Raw genomic sequence first — 27,285 nt, forward strand, 5'->3', positions numbered from 1 at the left:
TGTTCTTGAAAGTATTTTCTTTTCCTGCAATATTTTGTTTTATTTAAATATGATAGAAGATGATAATTTGATTGGGACACTCTCTGAAATTGAAAAGCACTGTGAGACTTCACAAGGTATTGTATCGAAAGCAGATGTATGTGTTAACTAATGACCCTAAAGTGTATCTAAAATACTCCTCTGTTATCTAATTTTTCCTTTTCCAGCAATTTATGGTGTCTCAGAAATCAAGAATAACTCTAAGGTTTAACTATCTCAATTTTGTACTAATTATGTCCAGTTTCTATACAGGATCCATTGATAGCAGTGGATAAATTATAAAAACATACATTATTTTTGCATTATCTTCCTTCTCCCTCCTGCTCTTCTCTCCTCAACATTAAGAAATATCAACAAATCTTACTTCTTAAGCTATCAGAAGCAGAGAAAAAGTGATTAGGAAAGAACCAGAAAGAATATGTCAGTTAAAAAAGAGAAACTGTAATATAAAAACCACAAAGCAAAGGCTATCATATGAAAACCATTCATACAGTGAGCTGAAGTTAGAAGCACAGAGGTAGGAAATAGTTGGGAGTGAGTTTTTTACTCCTGAGCTGAAAGGAATTCCACAAAAATATTCACTGATTGTTACAAAGGTAGGTACCCTTTATTTCAGCTTTATGTCTCTGCATTTTCAAAACATACACAATTGTAAATATGCAACAATTAAACCAAAATTAGAATGCATACTATCCTTATAAAGAACATCCAAGGAATTTATTATTTCCAAAAAATGAGTTATTCTGAATAATATAGTACACATTTAGACTTTTTTAGGGACCTAAGCACATATTTCCTGTGTCAAACATTTTTTTGAAGGATGCATATACAATATGATCTTGGAAACAAAAATGGAATATACAAAAGGGGATATGCCAAAATGTTAAGTGGATTTTGAGTTTTTTTCCTAACTCTCCAATACTTTTTTCTTCTTGCCAATATTTCAGTAACAGGCTTAACAATTTACAGGGAAACTATTTCAAGAATTCTCATTTTATATGCCCAAATTGGATACTTGAAAAGAATAACTTTGTAGGTTTCTTTTGATTTTTAATGTCAAAGTAGTAGCAGACATTAATGTTACCCATGACTGTGTGTAGATATCCACTTGTGTAGGTTACCTAAGGGAAAAGATTAACTTCAGATTTAAGAGCATAGAATTTTCTCTAATAAAAGATTATTATAGCCTTCATCTTTCTCTGAAAATATGCTTTCCTGAATTTCTAGTGACCCTAGTATAGAATATATATATATATATATATATATATATATATATATATATATTTTTTTTTTTTTTTTTTTTTTTTATGGCTGCGTTGGGTCTTCATTTCTGTGTGAGGGCTTTCTCTAGTTGTGGCAAGCGGGGGCCACTCTTCATCGCGGTGCGCGGGCCTCTCACTGTCGTGGCCTCTCTTGTTGCGGAGCACAGGCTCCAGACACTCAGGCTCAGTAATTGTGGCTCACGGGCCCAGTTGCTCCGCAGCATGTGGGATCCTCCCAGACCAGGGCTCGAACCCGCGTCCCCTGCACCGGCAGGCAGACTCTCAACCACTGCGCCACCCAGGAAGCCCTAGAATATATTTTTTTAAAAATTGAACTAATTTAGATTTACAGTGAAATTTTCCCACTGCACAAACATGTATTTGCATAGTTGTAATCACATATCCTAGAAACTACTGCCTCTTGATCAAGCCCTTAGCTTTCATTTAATTATCTCTCACCTGATCCAAACTTGAATCCCTGCCAAGTCATTTTTCTTTTCAATCCAGGATTCACTCTGTGTTCAGTGATCTTACAAAATGAAAAACACAATCATGTTTCTTTTAAACATTTTCAGTGGCTTTTAGTGCCAATAGGATAAAATTAAAGGTCTTCCATATCCTGATCTGGGTTATAAACACTTCTCCAGACACATTTTCATGTCCTTTCATCGTTGCAGCCTATCACCCACAAAGTATGTTCCCGCTTTGCAGAAAAAAACTACTTGTGGTTCAAAAAGGTACCATTTCTTTCATGCCTCTTTGGCAAAGTGTCTGGCATATATTGGTGGTTAGTAGATAGTAGCTGTTGTGATTTTGTGAATACATTTTATTATTGAGTTTAGTTTCATATGAAATTTTAAGTTGTCTTGTTTGGGAGAGTTTACTTTTCCCAGTGGCCTAGAAACAGCAGTTCCTGTTTCCATGTATTTTTAATCACTGAGTCATTTTTTTTTTAAACTATGAAGAACCTTCTAAATCAGAATTCTTCAAAATCTTGAACACTACAGAATCTTCCTGGCCTCTAAAGGTAACAAAAGCTCTTTCTCACTATTTGTAGGAGCCCAGGTTTAGTTGTGAGGCAAAGAAAGCTAGTAATGATTTTTGTTAGAATTAATAATACTCTAGGTATCGCAAAAGTAACTCACATCTGAAATAAAAATATCTGATGGCTGTGAACATTGTGTAACATTTATGTAACAAAAAACATACATTCAAATTTCAGAGATAAATGAATAGCCTAGGTAACATTTTTCTTTAAATAAGAATGAATAATCATAATTAACTACCCTATTGACTTACTTTTACAAAATTTCATCATATATTGTACATTAAATGAAATGCTCCACTTTCCAATTGATAACAATAATGGTAAGGCATACATAAATGGAGAGAGTACATTTGTAAAAAAAAAAAAAAAAAGGCAGTGCACTCTTTTAAGGGATTTGTCTGTTATGAAATAAACCAGATCCTTTTAGGTTTTAAAAAACACCTGAACATATACATTAAATTTGTTTACATTTTATTACGCTTTTAAAACACTGCTCTTTCTATGATTTGACTCTAAAGGTATCTTACTGAGTTAACTTTATGTCAGGAATGTTACCTCAAAATGATGTTATTAGTCATATTTATCGAGGAAAGGTAATATGGGAATATAATACAAGCATAAGACAAAGAAGAGGTAAAGGAGAATTACAGTAATAATGAGCAGTGCATGATTACTTTACACTGCTCATTTAGAAATAGCTAATGTATAGAAATACCTTAAATAGAAAAATCCAGTTTAATGACCTTACATATGTGAATTGGTAGAACCTGAAAGAATTTAGTATCTGAATGGTTTTGAAGCCATATTTTAGTAATTTTAGCTCTTCAGGTGAAGGGCTTTTTCCTTCTGACATTCCTTAACCCAACCCTTCTTTGTCATTCTATTTAAAATTGAAGTCACTGTGACATATTTTCCTGATTTTTTTTTTTATTTGTCCAACTTGTTTTATGCTCCATTTTTTAACCAGATTTATACTTGGGGCATCTTTGAAACCAGTAATAGAGTCACTTGTGACAAGCTAATATTTTGACTCTACTCTGTCTTGGTATTTAATAAATATCTTTCTACAGGATTTAACAAATGAATTGTGTTTATTCTAGGTGTGTCACGAGGTCCCAGTCCTGTCAGCCTTGGAAATCAGGACACCTTACCTGTGGCAGTCGCCCTTACAGAATCTGTTAATGCCTACTTTAAAGGGGCAGATCCCACCAAGTTAGTTTTTAAAAGATACGTGTATACGTGTGTGTGTGTTTCAGGGGCAGGGGGCTTGGTGGTAAATTTTAAGAGTTATATTTTGATTCTCTATTAGTTAGAGTTTTCTGTTACTTGTTTACCTGCTTTTTGCTATCAATTATAGTCATTTAGAGATTGTCTTTCAAATTTAAGAAGTCACTATAATCAGTAGTGATGGCTTTTTTCTAAGTTTATGTACGTTTTTGCCCAGGCTTTATGACCACTATGACACATCTGTTGTTTGACATGTCCGTAGAACAGGGTTGTGGCAGCTGACGTAGATGGGGATAGAACTCTGAATCTTGGCCTAATGTATATCTTTGGTGAAAGTGTGATGTTTGCAAGAGAGACCTAGAGTGCATGTCTATTACAGGAGACTCTTGAAGGATTGGTTTAACCTCCTTCTATTAAGAAAAATGATCTTTGGGTGAATGACCACCCTTATTTTTCTTTCTTTTTTTTTGAATTTTATTTTATTTTTTCATACAGCAGGTTCTTATTAGTTATCTATCTTATACATATTAGTGTATACATGTCAATCCCAATCTCCCAATTCATCCCACCACCACCACCCCACCCTTATTTTTCATGTATGACATTATTCATTCATTAAATATTTGAGTCCTTAATATGTGTAAGACTGTTATTAGCTTGCATTGTTGTGAAAGTTTCTTAGTTTTCACTTGAGATAATGCAAGCTCTGTAGAGAAGAACTTTTGTTCACTAAAGTACCTTCAGCACATACAACAGAGTCTTACACATAGTAAGCACTCAAATATTTGATGAGTTAATAATGTTACTTAGGAAAAGGAGAGGTATTGATATATGCTATGAAGAAAAATAAACCAGGGTAAGGGGATAGATAGTTAAAACAGAGGGCTACTATTTTAGATAGAATGATCAGTGAAAACCTTTTTGAGGTTGTTTTTGAAAGACATTGAGGGAGGAGCAAGCCATGCAGATAGGTGAGTGAAGAGCATTCCAGTAAGTGTAAGGGACTGAGGTAGAAGTATGCTTGGCATAGTCAAGAAACAGCAAAGAGAACCATGTCACTGAGTAGGAGTAAACAAGGAAGAAAGTAGTCAAAGATAAGTCCACAGAGGGAACAGATCAGGCTGGGCATTGTAGACCATGATAAGGAGTTTGGAATTTATTATGGGTGAGGTGGGAAGCAAGTAGAGGCTTTTGAGTAGAGGAGTGATGAGGTTACTTATGTTTTTGAAGTAGCACTCTGCCTGCTATATGGAGAATAAACTAGAAGGAGCCAGAGTAGATGCAGAGAGAAAGGGTTAACCACTGAAGTCCAGGTGAGAGATGATGGTGACTTGTATAAGGGTATTAGCAGAAGAGATTGTGAGTAGTAATGAGATTCTGAATGTATTTTGAAAACAGAGTTGTCAAGATTTGTTGAGGGAGTAGATTATTAAATTTGAAGTACTTATTAAGACAATTTAGTGGGGATGTTGAGTTGATGATAGTTGAATACATGATTCTGGAGTTCAGAGATAGGTCCAGGCTAAAATATTTGGTAGTCATTAATTTGTACATGATACTTAAAGCCTAGGGCATTAGTGTGTAGAGAAGAGATCTGATGAGAACTTAAGTCCTGGCCCCCATCAGTGTTTAAAAACAGGAGGATGAGAATCATCTAGCAATGGAGTTTGGGACAGCAAGCAACAAGAGAGGTGAGAAGAGAACCAGTAGAGCAGAGTCCCAGAAACTAAGTGAATAAACCCTTTCATGAAAGAAGGTGTGAAGCTGTATCTGATGCTATCGTCAGGTCAAGAAAAATTGATCATTAACAACATGAAGGTCATTAATGACCTTCACAAGAGCAGCTCTAGTAGACTGCTTCGAGGGAGCTCAGGAGCAGGAGCTGATGCAAATACAGACAACTGTATTTGGAGAGAGCAAATGTTAGGCAATTCTTTTAGGATATTTTGCTCTAAGTAGAAGCAGAGAAACAGGGTGGTAGCAGGAGAGAGATGGGAGAATCAGAGGAGGCCTTTATTAATTTTAGTTTTTGGGTTTTTTAAAGATGATATACATTTCAATATGCTAATGGGAAAAATCCAATATTTATGGAAAAAATGAATCTGCAAAAAAGGGGGCAATTGCATGAGTGAAGTCCTTCAGTATGTAAGAGGAGATGTGCTTCAGTACAGTTAACCTTAGGTGCATAGGCTGATTATGTGTTGAAACAGGAGGGAACGCAGAAGGTATGCATGCCTTTAGAGTCAGGGAGATTAGGATTTTAGTAGTGAGAGTATGAGGAAGTTCTTTTCTGATTTTATTTCATGCGTAAAATTTAAAGGAAAGTCGTTGACTGCAGGTGGGGAGGGAATTTTGCAGGTTAGAGTTAGAGGAGAAAGGAGAAGGTATGAAAAGAGCTAGGGAATGTAGTAGAATTTCCAGGTTATACTAAGGGGACCCAACTGAGAGTTTTGTCTGTATCATTATACGTTTTTCTCTAGTCATGTTCGGCCATATAGATGTAGGTGAGGAGCTGGATTTAGCTAAGACTGTGTTTTGCCAAACAAGCATAGTCAAATGAGAGAGAACCAAGGGGAGGGTTTATGCAAAGGAGTATGTATATTGATGGACCATGAAGTCCCAAGATAAGGGGAAAGGAGGATATGAAGGAAGAGTGAAGATTAATGAAAAAGGTGGTAGGAACAATGGATTATGGAGGTTTTTGATGAGATTGGAGATGCAGTATTAGACAGAATGAGTTGGAGAAGTAGGAAGAGACTATCCGATGAGTGGGGAATCAGACTGAGATGATGGAGGGGCTGAAGTATGGCCGAGGTAGGCTGGAAGGCAGGATCATTGAAGGTAAGGGGCTGAAGAACTAGGTGACCAAGGTGTTGAAAGGATTATCTGTGTGGATATTGAAATCACTAAAAATTTATGATAGGAGTAGTTGTGCAGAGACAGACTGACAGTGGGCCAGGAGCTATAATTTTCAGAAAATGAAAGGGAATGTTGAAGATGACTTGGAGGGTTGGGATAGCGAGTAGTATAATCTGATGGTGTGAGTTTCAAATGAAGCTGGTCGTTTTTCAGAAGGAAGAAGGAATATAGAGTTGTAAGAGGCAGTGAGAAGCAAGGAGGACATCTTACCACTGCCACCGTCAGGCCCAGTGCTTTGTGGGGTTTGGAGGAAAAATAGCTACAGCTGGGGATAGTGTTACCAGGGAAACAATGTCCTTATGAGACAGCCAGGGATGGTTTTGGCAAACAAATGAAAGGAGTATTATCAGTGTGCTTCCATTTGTGTTTGGAATTTAATTCTAGGAAAAACTGGTGTTAGATGAATATATCATTTCACATAGAATCACTTTTTATAATTGAAAAAATAATTCATGGTAATTATGATAAAAGGTTATATATATAAATAAAGCCCTTTTAAAACTAAATATGCTTTAAATGGAGGTTAAAATGCCTTATTTAAATTTTTCAAAATGCCTACTTTCAGGTGTATTGTGAAGATCACTGGTGACATGACAATATCATTTCCAAGCGGAGTTATTAAAGTCTTCACTAGTAATCCATCCCCAGCTGTGCTCTGCTTCAGGGTGAAAAATATCAACAGACTAGAACAAATTCTTCCAAATGCACAACTTGTGTTCAGGTTTGTGTACTTTTCAGTTTTTTAAAAATTTTTTGGCCACACTGTGTGGCAATGTGGAATCGTAGTTCCCTGATTAGGGATCGAACCTGTGCCCCCTGTGGTGGAAGTTCAGAGTCTTAACCACTGGACCACCAGGGAAATCCCCAGGTTTGTGTACTTTTGTTTTGAAGGTGAAATTTCTTATTGAGAAATATTTTCTTTCTTCTTCAAAGCAACAGGAATTCAATTTGAAGACAATATCAAAATTATTTATTATGATTAAATAGGATTCTGCTGTCTTTGTTTTGTTTGTGCTGGTGGTGGTAGTAGTCATTGTTAAATCCTTCTCTACTGTACATCTTCTCATCTCATGTTCCATTCTTTATCCCCTAAGTTTAGTTTTCCCTCATCCCATCTTTTGGTTCATTTCTACTAGTCTTTGCCAGGTCACCAAATTACTACAGAGAGGCAGACGATAAAGATGAATAAATAAATATGAAATAATAATGAAAATATTTCTTATACATACAGTGATCCATCACAATGTGATTCTAACACAAAAGATTTTTGGATGAACATGCAAGCTCTTACTATCTACCTCAAGAAGCTATCAGAGCAAAATCCAGCTGCTTCTTATTATAATGTAGATGTATTAAAGTATCAGGTGAGTGTCATATTATAAAAATCCTTAATTAAAATATTAACAAACAGAATCTTGCATATCATTAAATGAATAATATGTCATGGCCAAATGAAGTTCATTCGAGCAATGCAAGGATGTTTCAAAATCAAAAAGTCTGTTAATAAGCCTATGGAGATTTTGGCCAATTTGATCAAATTCACCATCTATTACCAATTAAAATACTGAGTAAATATAAATATATGAATGTCCTTTACCTGAAAAGACCAGCATATCAGTCTTAATAATGAAATACCTAAAGCATTGAAAGTCAGGAATGGCAAAGACACCCATTATTCCTGTTAGTGTATAAGATTTTTCTGGATGTGTTAGTATAGTTAGAATAAAATAAGTGGTGATAAATATTGGAAAGGAAGATATAAAAATAGTATTAATTACAGGTGATATATTTCTGGAAAACTCAAGAGAATCAACTGAAAAACTGATGCAGGAGAATTTAGCAAAGTGGTCATTTAAAAAACTAATACAAAAATTAATGGCTTTCAAAACAACTAGTTAGGAAAACTAATGGAGAAAGATATTCACAATAAAAAAACTAATTAGAGCTGGAGAGGTAGTCCAAGATGGTATAGGAAGATCCTGAACTCACCTTCTCCCATGGATACACCAACATGGTGTATATACAGCTACATGTGGAACAGTTCCCTCTGAAAGATAGCTAAACAGCTCCTTCATATCAGCAAATGAGAAAAGGGCCACACTGAGGCAAGTAGGAGAGGCTGAGACACAGTCTCACTGTAAGCCTCAACCCCATCATGGCAACCCACCATCTGGATGGAACTCACAAATCTGGAGCTTCTCCCTGAGGAACAAAGAGTTTGTAACCCACATAGACAGCCCAGCTTTTGAGACCTGCACTTGATAGACGAGTCCCTGAAACATCTGGCTTTGAAAACCAGTGGAGCTCGTATTCACAGGAACCAAAGGGCTGTAGGGGTCTGAGAAACGGCTTTAAAGAGCTTGCATGCAGACTCAAGCACCCTAGGTCCCAGCATGCAAGCGGCCATTTGAGAAGCGCACAGACTATATGTGAAAGAGATTCATTTGCTGATCTTAAAGCATCGGCTTGAGGGGCCAGGGCGTGTTGAGATACTCTCCAGGGAATGAGGTGCTGGAGGGCACCTCTTTTACTTCCTCCGTCTACTTTGCTAAAGCCAACAGGCACCACTTTATTTTTTATTTTTTTACTATAGACTTTTTCTCTTGGTGGGTGCCATCTTTACACTCCAGCCAGTGGGCTCTCCCTCTCTCGCGCTAAAGCTGGCTTTTTATTCAAGACCTCTTTCCTCCTTCCTCAGTGGGTGTCATCTTTGCACTCTCTTCTGTGACACCAGTATCTTCAAGAGGGGAGTTTTTATAGATGTCTGGTGCCCCAGTTTTTGCAGCTGCAGCCCAGGGGACACCCTTGATCTCCTGGCTCTGGAGGCCAGGGGAGCTTGCATTTCTGGGTCGCACAGGACAATAACAATCAGTGAGACAGGTTTGGCAGGCTACTGCCCCTAGGGCGATGCACAGAAAGCAGACTGAAAAACAGCCGTAGTGTTTCTGTGAAAGAGAACCATTTGCTTGGCCTGGAGCAGCAGCCTAAGGGGCAGGCTTCAGGTCTGACACACATCTAGGGGTCTACAGATACGCTCTTAGGGAACATAGGCTGGAGGAATGCAGTCAATTCACTTTCCCTCTGCCTTGCTACAGCTCACCAGTATCTCCCAGAAAGGAACTTATACACTTGTCTAGAGCCCTGATTTTTATGACTCACCCAGGGGACACCTCCAGATCACCTGATCTGGTGGCCAGCAGGGCTTACATTTGTATTCAATCCCACAGGACTATATGTATTTGCATACTTTAAAAGCTGCTGCCTGCGCATCTAGCTTCCTAGTCAGTCTGAATCTATGTGTTGGCAGATTTCCTGCTTTGAAACACTGACAGGTCTTGGCACACCCTTGACAATTAGGAGCTATTAAATATAAAATAGGCTGCTTGGACAATCACAGAGGTATGAGAGGCAACCAAGAGCTAAGGTGAGGTTGAACAATAAGGTTCATCTCCTACACAAGGTTACTCTTTCAAGACTGGAAGGGGTGACTATTTCATCTAATACAAAGAAGCACAGAAAATCAAGTAAAATGAGGAAACAGGAATATATTCTAAAAGAAAGAACAAGATAAAACCTTAGAAAAACACCTTAACGAAACAGAGATAAGTAATTTACCTTATAAAGAGTTGTAAGTAATGGTCATAAAATGCTCACCTCACTTGGGAGAAGAATGGATAAACACAGTGAGAACTTCAACAAAGATATAGAAAACATAAGAAAGTAACAAATAGAAGTCACTGGGCTGAAGAATACAATAACTGATCTGAAATATATACTGGAGGGGTTCAACAGCAGACTAGATGAAGCAAAGAAAGGATCAGTGAACTCAAAGACAGGGCATTGGAACTCACCTAATCAGAACAGCAAAAAGAAAAAAGAATTTTAAAAAGTGGAGATAGCTTACAGGACTTATGGGACAACATCAAGCAAACTAACATATACATTATAACGGTCCCAGAAGGAGAATAGAGATAAAGGGACTGAAAACTTACTTGAAGAAATAATGGCTGAGAACTTCCCTAACCTGGCAAAGGAAACAGACATTCAGATCCAGGAAGCCCAGAGAGACCCACACCAAGACACATAATTAAAATGTCAAAAGTTTGAAAAAAGAATATTAAAAGCAGCAAGAGAAAAACCAAGGGAGCTCTCATAAGACCATCAGCAGACTTTTCAGCAGAAACTTTGCAAGCCAGAAGGGATATATTCAAAGTAAACTTCTAACCAAGGATACTCTACCTGGCAGAGTTATTGCTCAGAATTGGAGGAAAGATAAGGAGTTTCCCAGGCAAGCAAAACCTAAAGGAGTTCATCACCAATAAACCAGCCTTACAAGAAATGTTAAAGGGACTTCTTTGCTGAAAAGGGCGCTAATTAGTAACAAAAGTATGAAAGTATAAATCTCACTGGTAAAGGTAAATATATAGTAGAGGTAGTGGATTAATCACATAGAGTGAAAATAGTAAAAGGATAAAAGACAAAAATAGTAAAAATAACTCCAATAATTAGTGAAGGGATACACAAGATAAAAAGATGTAAAATGTGACATCAAAAACAGAAAATAGAGGGGGGGTAAAACTGTAGACCTTTAGAATGCATTCAAACTTAAGTTGTTTGCAACTTAAAATGGACTGTTATGTAGGTTGTTATATGTAAGCCTCATGGTAACAACCAAGGAAGAACCTATAGAAGATACACAAAAGATAATGAGAAAGAAATTAACCATTCCACTAAAGAAAGTCATCAAACCACAAAGAAAGAGAGTAAGAGAACAGAACAGCCAGAAAATAATTAACAATATGCTGTGAATACATACCTGTCAATAATTATTTTAATTGTAAATGGACAAAATTCTCCAATCAAAAGACATAGAGTGGCTGAATGGATTAAAAAAATAAGACCTATTTATATGCTGCCTATAAGATGCTTCCTTCAGATGTAAGGACACACACAGAATGAAAGTTGAAGGGATGGAAAAAGATGTTCCATGCAAACAGAAACCAAAAGAAAGCTTGGGTAGCTATACTTATATCAGAAAAACATAGACTAAAACAGAGACTGTAATAAGAGACAAAGAAGGGCATTACAAATTGATAAAGGTGTCAATCCAACAAGAAGATGTTTAACATTTGTTAATAATTATGCACACAACATAGGAGCACCTACATATATAGAGCAAATATTAACAGACCTACAGGGAGAAATAGACAGCAATACAGTAATAGTAGGGGACTTTAATACCCACTTTTATTAATAGATAAGTTATCCCGACAGAAATCAATAAGGAAACATCAGCCTTATATGACATGTTAGACCAGATGGACTTAACAGATATACAGAAAACATTCCATCCAAAAGCAGCAGAGTGCACATTCTTCTCAACTGCATATGGAACATTCTCCAGGACCATATATTAGGTGAAAAAACAAGTCATAATAAATTTAACATTGGAGTCAAACCAAGCATCTCTTTTAGGACCACAGTGGTATGAAACTAGAAATCAGTTACAAGAAGAAGACTGGAAAAATCACAAATATGGATAGATTAAACAATATGCTACTGAGTAACCAATGGGTCAATGAAGAAATCAAAGGAGAAATCAAAAAATACTTTGAAACAAATGAAAATGGAAATACAACATACCAAAAATTCATGGGATGCAGCAGAAGAGTTTCTAAGAGGGAAGTTCATAGTGATACATGCCTACCTCAAGAAACAAGAATAATCTCAAACAACTTAACTTTACACCTCAAGTAACTAGAAAAAGAAGAGCAAACGGAGCCCAAAGTTAGTTGAAGGAAGGTAATAACAAAGATCAGAGCAGAAATAATTAGAGACTAAAAAGATCAATGAAACTAAGAGCTGGTTCTTTGAAAAGATAAACAAAATTGACAGACCTTTATCTAGACTCACCAAGAAAAAAGGAGGGCTCTTTTGTTGTGGTCATCCATGTACAATGCTTGGTGTCAGTCTATTTATCTCTTGTAAAAATAAAATACAGTGAAAAAAAAAAAAAAGAAGAAAAAAGGAGGGCTCAAATCAGAAATGAAGGAGGAGCTGTTACAACTAATACCACTGAAATACAAAGACTCATAAGATACTACCATGAACAATTATATGCCAACGCATTGCCAGCAACCTACAAGAAATGTATACATTTCTAGGGACATACAGCCAGCTTTCCAACACTGAATCATGAAGAAGTAGAAAGTATGAATAGATTACTAGTAAGGAGATATGAATCCATAATCAGAAACCTTCCAACAAACAAAAGTCCGGGATCAAACGGTTTCACTACCAAAGTCTACCAGACATTAAAAGAATTACAGCAATTCTTCTCAAACTCTTCCCAAAAAATAGAAAAGGAGGGAACACTTCCAAACTCATTTTATGAGGCCAGCATTACCCTGATACCAAAACCAGACAAGGACACTACAAGAAAAAATTATGGGCTGATATCCCTGATGAACATAGATGCAGAAATCCTCAACAAAATATTAGCGAACCAACTGCAACAATACATTAAAAGGGTCATACACCATGATCAAGTGGGATTTATTCCAGGGATGCAAAGATGGTTTGACATCCAGAAATCAAGCAATGTGATACACCGCATTAACAAATGAACATGAAAATCATGATCATCTCAGTGGATTACAGAAAAAGCATTTGACAAAATGTAACATCCATTTATGATAAAAACTCCCAACACAGTGGGTATAGAGGGAACATACCTCAACATAATAAATGCCATATGTGACAAGCCTATAGCTAATATGCTCAGTGGTGAAAATCTGAAAGCTTTTCTTCTAAGATCAGGAACAAGACAAGAATGCCTACTCTCACCACTTTTATTCAACATAGTATTAAAGTTCTAGCCAGATAAATTAGGCAAGAAAAAGAAAAGGCATCCAAATTAGAAAGGAAGAAGTAAAATTGTCACTCTTTGCAGCTGATATATTATATGTAGAAAACCTTTAGACTCCATAAGAAAAAAAACTTAGAATACTGAATAATAAATGAATAAACTGAATAATAAATGAATTCAGTAATTTTGCAAAACTCAAAATATATAAAAATCTGTTGTGTTTCTATACACTAATAATGAACTAGCAGAGGAAATTAAGAAAATAATCCCATTTACAATTGCATCAAAAAGAATAAAATACTTAGGAATAAATTCAACCACAGAGGTGAAAGACCTGTACACTGAAAACTATAAGACAGTGATGAAGGAAATTAAAGACAAAACTAAATGAAAAGATACTCCATGCTCATCGATAGAATTAAAATTGTTAAGATAGCCATACTACCCAAAGCAATCACAGGTTTAATGCAATAACTGTTAAAATTCCACTGGCAATTTTTCACAGAAATAGAATAAACTATCCTAAAATTTGTATGGAATCATGAAGGACCCGAAATAGCCAAAGCAATCTTGAGAAAGAACAAAAAGCTAGAGGCATCACGCTCCCTGATTTCAAACCATATGACATAGGTATAGTAATCAAAACATGGTATTGGCAAAAAAATAGACACATAGCTCAATGGAACAGAATAGAGAGTTCAGAAATGAACCCACACATACATGCTCAATTAATTTATGACAAAAGGAGCCAAGAATAAATAAACATTGGGGAAAGGACAGTCTCTTCAATAAATAGTATTGGGAAGATGTTAAAAAAAATAGTATTGGGAAAACTAAATTAGCCACATGCAAAAGAATGAAACTAGACTACTGTTTTATACCATACACAAAAATTGACTCAAAGTGGATTAAAGACTTGAATGCAAGACCTGAAACCCTGAAACTCATAGAAGAAAACATAGGTGGTAAGCTTCTTAACATCAGCCTTGGTGATCATTTTCTGGATTTGACTTCAGAAGCAAAGGCAACAAAAGCAAAATTAAACAAGCAGGACTACATTAAACTAAAAAGCTGCACAGCGAAGAACATCATCAACAAAATGGAAAGGCAATGTACTGAATGGGAGAAGATTATTTGCAAACAATATATCTGATAAGGGGTTAATATCCAAAATGTATAAAGAACATACAACTCAATAGCAAAACAAACAATCTGATTTTAAAAGTGGACAGAGGATCTGAATAGACATTTTTCCAAAGAAGACATACAGATGGCCAAAAGATACATGAAAAGTTGCTCAGCATCACTGATGATCAGGAAGTGCAAATCAAAACCACAATAAGCTGTCATCTCACACCTGTGAAAATGGCTGTCATCAAAAAGACAAGGATGTAGAGAAAAGGGAGCCTTTGTGCACTGTTGGTGGGAATGTAAATTGATGTAGCCACTATGGAAGACAGTTTGGAGGTTCCTCAAAAAATTAAAAATAGAACTACCATATGATCCAGCAATTCCACTTCTGGGTATTCATCTGAGGAAAATGAAAATACTAATTTGAAAAGATTTTTGGACCCCAATGTTCATTGCAGTGTTATTTACAGTAGCCAAGATATGGAAAAACCCAAGTGTTCATCAATAAATGAATGGATAAAGAAGATTTGCTGTATATACACAATGGAATACTATTCAGCCATTAAAAAAGAATGAAACCTTGCCGTTTGCAACCACATGGATGGACCTTGAGGGCATTATGCTAAGTGAAATGAGTCAGAAAGGGAAGACAGAGATGGTTTGATCTCACTTATGTGTGGAATCTGAAAAACAAACAAACCAGACCAAGTTCATAGGTACAGAGAACAGATTGGTGGTTGCTAGAGGCGCAGGGGGTTAGGGGTGGGTGAAATGGCTGAAGGGGGTCAAAAGTTACAGACTTCTGGTTATAAAATAAGTGATGGGGATGTAATGTACAGCATGGTGTCCAAAGTTAATACTGTATTGCATATTTCAAAGTTGCTAAGAGTATATTTTAAAAGTTCTCACGACAGGAAAAAAAATACTTTGTACAGTGACAGAGGGTAACTAGACTTGCTGTGGTGATCATTTCACAATGTATATAAATATCAAATTACTACACTGTACACCTGAAACTAATATAATGTTACATGTCAATTATACTTCAATTAAAAAAACTTTTTTTTAAAGATCTGTTACAGCATCCTTTCCTGTAGCTACAGTGAACACAAAAAAAAATTTTTAAACTAATTAAGAAACACCATCTCTGCTGCCTTGAATATAGTTAGAATGGTATACTTTATTTAAAGGAAGACTCATATTGTAGAAAGCTTAGCTGTTCCTAAATTAGCTTATAAATTTAATGTGATCCTGATCAGAAACTCAGTGGAGGTGTTTATATATTTGTGTCTGGAGACTTGACGGTATTTTCAAGTTCTCAGAGGAATAAAGCCCGGAAAATTAAGTTAAGAAAAGTTTTAAACAGTAATGTGGAGTAATGTTTTAGTTTCAATGGGAAAACTTTGTAAGCCAACAGTATTTAAAATAGTTTGGAACTGGCACAACAATAGATGGCCAGATGAATGAAACAGATTAGAATATCCAGAAATAGATCTAAGAATAAACGGAAAATTCTTTCTATGACAAAGTAGCATTTCAAGACAATGTGGAAATGATTAATTTTTCAGTAAATGATACTGGGGCAGCAGGCTGGAGATTTGGGGAAAAAAATTCAGCTGAATCCCTAGCTCATACCTTTAACCAAAATAAAATCTGCATGTATCAAAGGTTTAATAATAATAAATGAAGCCATAAAGATATGAAAATAAAGCATGGATGAATATATGTATATCTGGATATGTATGCATGTGTGTTGTGTATGTGTTATAAATGTTTATTACATATTTTAATCTTGAAGTGTGGAAGACCTTTCTGAATACAATACAAAACCCAGAAGTCATGCAATAAGAGAATGAGATACTTGAGACAAAAAGAAAGAAATATGTGTGTTTATAAGATGTTTGGTTAAAACACACAAACCCTTAAACAGAATCAGTATTTAATCTGAGGGAAAAGCATGTGTAATATTGTAAGATAGACCAAAAGGTTTACTCCAAAGAGCCCTTATAAATTAGAAATAAAAGATGAATAACTCAGCTAACTTACGGAAAGATGCTCCATGTCAGTAGTAATCAGAACAATGAATATTAAGACAACAATGAGATACCAGTTTTAGTCCTCATTAGATTGACAAAAATGAAAAAGACTGCTCTATTAGGAGAGGTGTGACCACTTGTTGATAGGAGTACAAATTAATAGAACCTCTTAGAAGGTAACTGTTAGGTCATTGAGTATATGTAACCTTTAACTCAACAATTCCAGTTCCAGAAATCTGTTCTTTGGAAATCACACAAATTGAAGGGTGGGGGTGGTGGGGGGAAGGTAGAAAGGATATTCACTGCAGCATTGCTTGGAAACCACCTAAGTACACATCCACAGAGGAGGAGATTGATTAAATTAATTACTGTGGCCATTTAAAAGAATGAGACAGATCTATGTTTGCATCCCTAGAAAGTTTGGAAGTACATGTACCATGATGTTAACAGTGGGGAGTAAGACAACACCATAAACAAAAATAAACTCAGAATGGATTTGAGACCTAAATGTAAGACCGGACACTATAAAACTCTTAGAGGAAAACATAGGAAGAACACTCTCTGACATAAATCACAGCAAGATCTTTTTTGATCCACCTCCTAGAGTAATGGAAATAAAAACAAAAATAAACAAATGGGACCTAATGAAACTTAAAAGCTTTTGCACAGCAAAGGAAACCATAAACAAGACGAAAAGACAACCCTCAAAATGGGAGAGAATATGTGCAAACGAATCAACGGACAAAGGATTAATCTCCAAAATATATAAACAGCTCATGCAGCTCAATATTAAAAAGACAAACAACACAATCCGAAAATGGGCAGAAGACCTAAATAGACATTTCTCCAAAGAAGACATACAGATGGCCAAGAAGCACATGAAAAGCTACTCAACATCACTAATTATTAGAGAAATGCAAATCAAAACTACAATGAGGTATCACCTCACACCAGTTAGAATGGCCATCATCAGAAAATCTACAAACAACCAATGCTGGAGAGGGTGTGGAGAAAAGGGAACCCTCTTGCACTGTTGGTGGGAATGTAAACTGATAGAGCCACTCTGGAGGTTCCTTAAAAAACTAAAGGAGGTTCCTTTTAAGGTTCCTTAAAAAACTAAAAATAGAATTACCATATGACCCAGCAATCCCACTACTGGGCATATACCCAGAGAAAACCATAATTCAAAAAGGCACATGCACCCCAGTGTTCATTGCAGCACTGTTTACAATAGCCAGGTCATGGAAGCAACCTAAATGCCCATCGACAACGAGTGGATAAAGAAGTTGTGGTACATATATACAATGGAATATTACTCAGCCATAAAAAGGAACGAAATTGGGTCATCTGTAGAGACATGGATGGATCTAGAGACTCATACAGAGTGAAGTAAGTCAGAGAGGGAAAAAATATAAATATCGTATATTAATGCATATATGTGGAAGCTAGAAAAATGGTACAGATGAACCAGTTTGCAGGCAGAAATTGAGACACAGATGTAGAGAACAAACGTATGGACACCAAGGCGGGAAAGCGGTGGTGGGGGTGGTGGTGTGATGAATTGGGAGACTGGGATTGACATGTTTACACTGATGTGTGTAAAATTGATGACTAATAACCTGCTGTATAAAAACATAAAATTTAAAAATTTAAAAAACAAAACAGTGGGGAATAAGAATGCCAAGAGATAAATTTCCTGTTTCATATATTTATGTCTTATTTGAATTTTTAATAGGGGAATTGTATTAAAATGGCTTATGTTTCTAGTAAATAAATACTTTAAAGAATAAAAAAGTGCTGCCACTTAACGTTGGCTTAAAGTTTATTCCAAGTATTTATCATTCATTCAGCAAATATTTATTATTCAGTGCTTGCTAATTGCTGTGAGTAGCATAGAGAAATAGTAAACATAGTAAGTAAATAATATATGTTGTGCTATGGAGAAAGGAAGGTCTGTAGGGTAAGGTAAGGAAGAGTGAAAATACAGTTTCCAATGTAAATTTAAACAGGATGATCAGAGTAGATCTCGTTGAAAAGGAGTAAGTCATTTGAGCAAGGAACTGAAGAATTGGAAGGAATTGCACCATTTACTGTGGTTCATGTGATTAAAATTAAACATTTCAAGTTGGAAGTATTTTCACTCCAGGCTTGCAAAACTGCGTGGTGATCCAGTTTTTCTAGCTGTTTTAAATCTCAGTTCTTATAAAGAATCTTAGAACTCTATGTTGAATGTTGAGAGGTTCTCAAACATTACATGCATAAATAAGAATCACGTAACGCGCTCATTTCTGTGCCCCGTACCTAAGCAGTTGAGTCAGATCTTCATTTGGAAGGCAGCTACGCTAACCTCTGTACCACCAGTGCCTCCAGGTTTTCTGCATTTGGAGCCAGTGGACTGTGCATTTTAAACAAGCACCACAGAAATTTTGATGTAAAAAGTCCCAGGTCCACACTTAGGCCTTTGAGATGAGCCTGCTTCACTCCGCCTAGCAACAGACAACGCCCTCGTGATTTTTGAGTGTGTGAGCTCTTGTGTTCAAGTGTACGTCATTAACATGACTTGTTTACTTTTTTAGGTCAGAGGCAATTGTTTGTTTTTTTCTCTCTTTAAAGGTATCATCAAATGGTATTCAGTCCACTCCTCTAAATCTTGCAACATACTGGAAATGTAGTGCCGGCACCACAGATCTTAGAGTGGATTATAAGTACAACCCAGAGGCTGTGGTGGCACCAAGTGTGCTTTCCAACGTGCAGGTGGTGGTACCAGTGGATGGCGGCGTCGCAAACATGCAGTCCCTTCCCCCTGCAATATGGTAAATTAAGTCGACTTCTGAATTCCTACTAAGTTGCTGTTGCAACCCCTGAGTCTTAGAACCTAAGCTCTGAAAGTTGTCTTACAAGTTTAGTGTATTTTCCCAAAGAAACCATGCTATAAAAGGTACCGTACATTTTACGAGTCAAGCTATGGTAGCCGCAACCCAAAATAAACAAACTAGTCTTGCTGTCCCCACCCAGACTCGAATGATTCAATACAACTTTACCCTTAGGCAAAGTATGTAACTTCTCTAAACTTTGTTTTTTTTTGTTTTAAAAATCAAGATAATTATTATTTTATAGGATTAAATATAGCATCTAGCATATCTATAGGAATACCTATCTGGTTAGTCTTTTTTTTTTTTTTTTAATTATTTATTTATTTATCTATTAATGGCTGTGTTGGGTCTTCGTTTCTGTGCGAGGGCTTTCTCCAGTTGCGGCAAGCGGGGGCCACTCTTCATCGCGGTGCGCGGGTCTCTCACCATCGCAGCCTCTCTTGCTGCAGAGCACAGGCTCCAGACGCGCAGGCTCAGTAGTTGTGGCTCACAGGCCCAGCCGCTCCGCGGCATGTGGGATCCTCCCAGACCAGGGCCCGAACCCGTGTCCCCTGCATCGGCAGGCAGACTCTCAACCGCTGCGCCACCAGGGAAGCCCCCTGGTTAGTCTTTAGTATTAGTTTTTACATCTCTTAACCACCTCTCTTGTTCCCTCCATTAATATTAGTATAGACTCTAACCACTCTTCGTTTATATTAGCTTCACCGTTTAGTAATAAAACTGTGTTTTCCTTGAGTAATGAAGGTACTGGGTCACCTATGCATTGTTTTCCTTTCTCTGATCAGTAGAAATGAAAAGAGTTTACATAATTTGGTAAATATCCATTTATAAAGATAATAGTATTATATTTATATTACTCAAACACATTTTCACCAGGTGATACTATTCAAAGTAAATCTAGCACCATAGTTCTAGTGAAATATTTAAAATGTATTTAGTGAGTGTTCATTTATGTACAAGGTACTATACTAGACACATTATCTGAAAACATTTGTTCTTACAGGAATGCAGAACAGATGAAAGCCTTTTGGAAACTCTCTGGTATTTCAGAAAAATCAGAAAATAGAGGTAAGTGTGTGCATGGTTTTTTTTGTTGTTTATAATGTGATGTTAAAATGTTGTTTAAATGGATTTTTTAGGCATGTTTGTGGAAAATTTTCTCCTGGAATTTCATGCCTTCAGTTCTAAAACTGACCACTAGGTGGAAGTTAATACCTTATAATAAGAATGGACCAGTTGAGATTCAGAACACATTTTTTTTCTTCTAGATTGAATATGCTTTCTCTGAGAAAAATAATGTTTTGCTATAGCTTTATAAATATTATGTAAATGCTTATGTTCACATGCTACCATTAAGAGAAGATACCTACTAAAGTAAATTTATAGAAGTCTAGGTAACCTGATAATCGAAACTGAAAACTAATTGATACTAATTAACACACTCTTTAGCTCATTCTTGGGGTCCTCCTGGCCTCCCGGAAATCATGCAGAAGCTTCCAGGCCTTAAAAAGCCCCTCTGTCTTTTCTCTCTCAGGAGAACCTTACCTTGGTCATTTCCCCTTATTAAAACTAACCATCAACAGCCTTTAATTCTGTGATCATTATTTTAAGGAGAAGCAAGTTAATCGCCTCCTCCCACCATGTCTGCATCTGCGTTCCCAATGCAAAGAAAAAGTCTCTGCCTAGTTAGTTGATCACTCCTAGTATATCCCCTAGCTCAATTTAGAATATAATTCCCAGGACAGTCAAGACTTTAACTTTTTTTTTTTTTTTAATTTATTTATTTTTGGCTGCGTTGGGTCTTTGTTGCTGCGCAGGCTTTCTCTAGTTGTGGCGAGCGGAGGCTACTCTTCGTTGCGGTACGCGGACTTCTCATTGCGGTGGCTTCTCTTGTTGCGGAGCATGGGCTCTAGGCACGCAGGCTTCAGTAGTTGCAGCATGCGGGCTCAGTAGTTGTGGCTCGTGGGCCCTAGAGCACAGGCTCAGTAGTTGTGGTGCACGGGCTTAGCTGCTCCACAGCACGTGGGATCTCCCCGGACCAGGGCTTGTCCCCTGCATTGGCAGGCGGATTCTTAACCAGTGTGCCACCAGGGAAGCCCGAGTCTTTAACATTTTATTTGCAGTTTCTCTTAATCAAAGGAGAGTTCTCCTGCCCTCTTTTGAATGCCTAATTAATCTCCAGTTACTTTTCCTATTAAGTAGGGTTTTTTGGCGTTTCAAGTTTTGCTCAGCTTTTTCCTTTTAAACATTTTAAGCATAATGTGATCAAAATGTAAAACTTACTATCAGTAGTTTTTCTTGTAGGTATTTCTGCATAAAAGTCCAGGAACATACCTCGTATTGTCTGTTGATTCAGACCTGCTGTGCTGAACCAGACTTTTACTACTAGAGAACAACACATTGTATGAAATACCCTAGCTAATCTCTAGTTCCTTTGTTCCTGTTTGGTACTTAAAGGTTGCCTATTTTCAGATGGTAAACTGTACTGATTTTTACTCTAACTGTATGGCTGTGGGAGACAAAACTGAGATTCCTAGTTGAAACTGGAAGTAAACCAGAAATGCTACTTGAATTGAGGGTTTACAACCAGTTAGCAAGGAAGAAAGGGTATATTTTCCCCATATTTAATGAAACAGTATTACTGTAAATATTTACCAAGAAGGGAGTTTGTTCTCTTAAAAATAAGATGCAAATTTTCTAATCAGCTATATTAATAGTTTCCCTCTGCTGTTCAGGTATCAGAGTGTCTATGTGAGGAAATAGAAACATCTTATAAATATGGTTCTGATTTGGTTAGTCAGCCTTTAAAAAAAAGATCTCCAAATTAGAATACTGTAAAACAGAAATCTATTTCTATTTTGCCTTTATGCCCAGAAGAGGGACAGGAAATAATTCTAAAGTTTAAGGATTGCCAAGGTGGCTGCTCTTGGCCTGTGGTGGAACTTTCACAGAATTGAATTTTGCATATCAAGAACTGTAAAAGTTTAAGGAGGGCTTGGGCAAGCGTTAAGAATTATACAGCAATTCATCTTCCCAATTGATCTGTGCCACCAGGTGCAATAGTATAGGATGGGTCATTGTCATATTTTCTTCCAGATTTCTCTCTGTAGTGTTCAGCTTCTATACGGGGAATCACAGAATGTCACCCCTACTCTCCAGCAATTCTCCCTTCCCCAGCCAGAAACCTGGGAATCCTCCTAGGCTCCTCCTTTTCACCCCTTGATTTCAACTCCTAAATATCTTTCAAATTCATTCCTTTCTTTCCTTCCCCTTAGCCTAGTTCAGATCCCCTTTTCCTGTCACCTAGAGTCCTAGACTATTTTATTGACCTTAGGTGGTTTCCCTACCTTGCATCTTGTACCTTTCTGCCCTTCTGTGATACTTATCTGAAATGTTTTGTCTTCCATATCTTTGGTGGCTCCTTACGGTTATTTCTTATGGTGGTTTGTAAAGATATTTAGAGCTTGTTCCTTGCTGCCAGTCTAGTCTCATCTTCTGCCACCCTCTTCCACCTGTACCCTCTTCTCCAGCTCTTCTGGTGTAGATGTAGTTCCCTTAAATGCATCATGCTCTGTCAGGTCTCCCATCTCTGTACCTGTAGTTACCTTTGCCTGATATACAGGCCCATCATCCCCACACCATTTTATGTGCCCATAGCCTTTTTTTTTTTTTTAACAGCATTTATAATATTCGTAATTATTTACTATTTCTGCCTGAGTCATGTTGAATAAATGGTTATATTGAAAAGAAAGCCCCTCAGACATAATTGGCATGATGTTAGACCAGTTAAATTTTAAAACGAAGGGCGTTAGCATACTGTATTTGTTTTTCTCTTTCTGACTTCACTCTGTATGACAGACTCTGGGTCCATCCACCTCACTACAAGTAACTCAATTTCGTTTCTTTTTATGGCTGAGTAATATTCCATTGTATGTATGTGCCACATCTTCTTTATCCATTTATACACTACCAAATGTAAAATAGCTAGCTAGTGGGAAGCAGCTGCATAGCACAGGGAGATTAGCTCCGTGCTTTGTGACCACCTAGAGGGGTGGGATAGGAGGGTGGGAGGGAGACACAAGAGGGAGGGGATATGGGGATATATGTATATGTATAGCTGATTCACTTTGTTGTAAAGCAGAAACTAACACACCATTGTAAAGCAATTATACACCAATAAAGATGTTAAAATATATATATATATATATATGGGGGGGAAAAAAAAGAAGGGTGAATACAGAATAGTAATGTTGATACAGCTCTTCCCAATCTTAGCTGTCTTAGCTTCTTTACCTCTCCTGCCCATGATATGGGACTCAGCAGTCCTTTCCTTTTGACTTTATTCCCACTCATCCCTTCTAGGGCTTTCTTCTGAGCTGCCCTCAGACTTATCTTTTGACTCATTTCAACATGCATATAGCATAGGAATCTCAATAGTAAATACCTCTGAAGATTATTATTAAGTCAAAGAGAAGCATGGATGAAGATTACTTAACGAAAATTCAGATTCACTGAATAAAGTCTGATTTGGAAACAGGACATTGATTTGTTTGCTGTACACATTTCACGAATTTGGCATAGGACAAACACAGTTCAGCTTACTTGCTCATTTGCCTTTTTTGGTGTGAAATATATTATCCTGTGTAAGTTCTTTGTTCTTTTCCTTGTAGGTTCTGGGTCCCTCAGAGCAAAATTTGATCTTTCAGAAGGACCCAGTAAACCCACAACACTTGCAGTGCAATTCCTCAGCGAGGGAAGTACCCTCTCAGGAGTAGATATTGAACTTGTAGGCACTGGCTATAGGCTTTCCTTAGTAAAGAAGCGGTTTGCCACTGGTAAGTTGGGAGATTTCAAGCTTTATAATGTACATGGGAAACATTTGTATTCTAACATTTACTAAATGACTGTCAAGTAGTTTATAGTCTAAAGGCATGGAAATTTTTTCTTTGACCTTTGGTACAAGGTGCCAGATAGAGACACACCTGGGAGAGAGAGTACTCATGGTCAGTACAGCTGAACACCTGTGATCTGATTCTAATGTATTGTAAACAGCAGATGGGAACTGGGGTTTGTATCTGTAACCACAGTGAAAATATTCTCCTTCGAGTTCATTTGAAATTATAATTGCAAAGGTCTGCTTGGTGTTTTTCAGGACGATACTTGGCAGATTGTTGATGGACCTGGGAAAGTGGTTGGCTCAAGGGAGTAGTACAGACCTGCCATTCTGCATTATCTGTTCTTTCCAAACACTATTCTAACTTGTATTATGTCTTTAAGAGCTGACTACAAACATTAAATTGCACTTTTGAAGTGAGTCATCGAAAGAAATAGCACTGAAATGATTTTCAACGCTGTAAATGATCAACTGCAATATTCAGGAAACACATTTATTCAGATTCTCAGTAAAATGAAGTTTTTATAGGCTGAAATTTTAAATTATCTTCAGTGTCTGTGGTTATAGTGTAATATCAGGCCTGAAATTTCAGGAAAGCAAGCACAAAATAATTTAGCTTTCCATAAGTTTTTAGAGTCAGAGATAATTTTGAAATTTTATAAGTTTTGATATTGAATGGATACAGACAGAATGTGAATTCTAAGTTTGGGATAATGTTCATTTATAACACTCAGTCAAATTGAGTTTTGTGCCATAAAGTAATCAGACCAGAGTCCAAGGTGTTTGCAAAATCTATAATTTGATTCTCATATAAACATATTAATAAAGTGTAAATGGTGTTTTTATATGATTTTTTTTTAATCCTCAAGTGCAATGTGTTTTAAAATAAGCTTGCAAAAGACAGCAGAGAAATTTACTTCTGCAGTTAACTTTATAGAAGTTGTGATTGTTTTGATGAATTAATGCTGTAGATTTAATTTATTTTTATATGGATTGCATAATGTGTGCCTTGTAAAACAATAACAAAACCCAGAAATGTGCCTATCTAGTTTGTGTTCATTAATGTGCCTCACTTTTTCCTAACAGTCTGGATCTTCTATTCAGAATCTTAGAGTAGTCAAGGATTTTTACAAGATAATTGCAATTTTCATAAATACCTTTGGCCGCAATTGGGAAGGGAGTTCAGAATAACTAAAGGACAATTTATACTTAAGAACCCTGGCTCGCTTCTTTAGTGATACACTGTAGCCACTAGAGAAATAACTAATGGCATATGTTTACAGGGGAAAAAATTACCTTCAGATATTCCACCTTAACCTCATCAGAAAGTTCTGCAAAACTGTAATGATAAGTTGGTAACTGGTATTTTAACTCTCAATTTAACATTTCCCTTCACTCTATTATTGGAAATCTGTACATTTATTTCCTGAATGTGTTGTGAGCATGAATTTTGTAGTAGTTTGTGAGGAACACACTTTAGAAAAGATTAGTTTTGGCATTTTCAACAATTGGAAAAATTACCAATTTGTATGTTCTTGTTCTTACTTAATTGCCACCTGCTAAAAATAGGGAAATTATTTGAAATGATGGATTGGGTTAAGCATTTCTTAATATTACTAATATTAAATAGTAAATATCCTAACTTTATAGCAAATCCTGATTAATTGAAGGAATTAAATATTTTGGACACAGTTTCATAATTTACAAATGGGAAATTTATTTGTAAGTACCAGTGTCCTGCATTTTGCATAGAAGTAATAAAATGTGTTATATATGATAATTTATATAAAACCACTGATTGTTCTGTTAAGCTTTCCAGAAAATAAAACCCCTCCTACTAGACATTTATATAACATCTTGCTATATTAAATACAGCAGAAAATCTACTCATTAGTAATATATATAACACAGTATGTGCTTAATATATCCATGTTAGCCCAATTCTAAATTTAGATTTGACTAAAGCAATACATAAGAGAATTCGCTAAAATTTTCATCTTTACTAAATAGTGGACAAAATTAGAATTTCTAACTTATATTGTACTCTATTAAATGCCAATTACAGTCCCTTACTGGAATCTTAACTGTAACTGCTTTGCAGTCACACTGCTTTTATTGGGCAGTTAATATTTTATTGTTGGAATTCAGACACCATTATACTCACCATGTCTGTTTTTAATCAAGTATTACCTTACAATGTACAAACTAGTGAAATGGTTAAACTTCTGCACTTTCCTAATTACCACAGTCTTCATACCAAGTGCTGATACATAAATTTGTATTGGGTGCAGGTTACAATTTTGAAGCCATATGAGTTTATATTGATTTTTTCATTTAGAAATCCACTAATGGTGTAAAAAAGACCAATAGATTTTCAATCGGAAATGTATTTAGCAAGCTGGTTCTTGCTTATGTATAGTGATAAACTTTGTAGCTGCCTCTTTAACCAAGAACTTGTAAACACAGAACTCTAACAAATGTGAGTTTTTAAGAATTGTTATTTACTACTTTGAGTTGTAATTAGAACAATGCAAATCTTACAAAATTTTGTAAATATTTTTGATTTTTTCATAAAAATGTAAATTTTACATAAAAGTTGTGCTCTTAATAAACATGTAATATATAATTTATCAGTTGGTTTGTGTGGTGTTTTTGTACTCTTGTTTATAGTAATAATAGCTACATCATAGACTTTAGGACAAGGCAAGCTAGGTAAGCAATGGATAATTGGTGTTGAACTTTGTATCACCATTTAGACAGGCATATAGATTGGTCTGTTATTTAGTTTTAACTGATCGTATAGGAAAACTTCATTTGGACTATAACCCAGAAGTATAGAAATTGTTTAATAGGAATTATTTTTATTTGTTTCTAAATATACTTAAATTGATGTTAAACTTTAGCAAAGACTTTCCTCCTGACAAGTTGCTTAGGAACACAGCGTTACACAGTTTTAAAACCATACTCTTTCAAGGAGGTAATCAGGAA

At 36.2% G+C, this 27,285-nt stretch overlaps 1 protein-coding gene across 2 annotated transcripts in view; it reads left to right on the forward strand.

The window, feature by feature from the left end:
- FCHO2 (FCH and mu domain containing endocytic adaptor 2) overlaps positions 1-26,927 on the forward strand; it is a 113,452-nt gene extending 86,525 nt beyond the window's left edge. The window contains exons 20-26 of one of the 2 annotated variants that reach the window (XM_057541651.1): positions 3,450-3,561; positions 7,061-7,216; positions 7,727-7,859; positions 19,144-19,343; positions 20,407-20,471; positions 24,074-24,238; positions 24,556-26,927. In XM_057541651.1, coding sequence (XP_057397634.1) covers positions 3,450-3,561; positions 7,061-7,216; positions 7,727-7,859; positions 19,144-19,343; positions 20,407-20,471; positions 24,074-24,238; positions 24,556-24,578 — 854 coding nt within the window. In that variant the 3' untranslated portion in view covers positions 24,579-26,927. The remainder of the gene's footprint in view (positions 1-3,449; positions 3,562-7,060; positions 7,217-7,726; positions 7,860-19,143; positions 19,344-20,406; positions 20,472-24,073; positions 24,239-24,555) is intronic. The other variant, XM_057541652.1, reaches the window with a different exon arrangement.
- The last annotated feature ends 358 nt before the right edge of the window (positions 26,928-27,285 follow it).

Source organism: Balaenoptera acutorostrata, chromosome 2 (genome assembly GCF_949987535.1).
Source record: "Balaenoptera acutorostrata chromosome 2, mBalAcu1.1, whole genome shotgun sequence".
NCBI lineage: Eukaryota > Metazoa > Chordata > Mammalia > Artiodactyla > Balaenopteridae > Balaenoptera > Balaenoptera acutorostrata.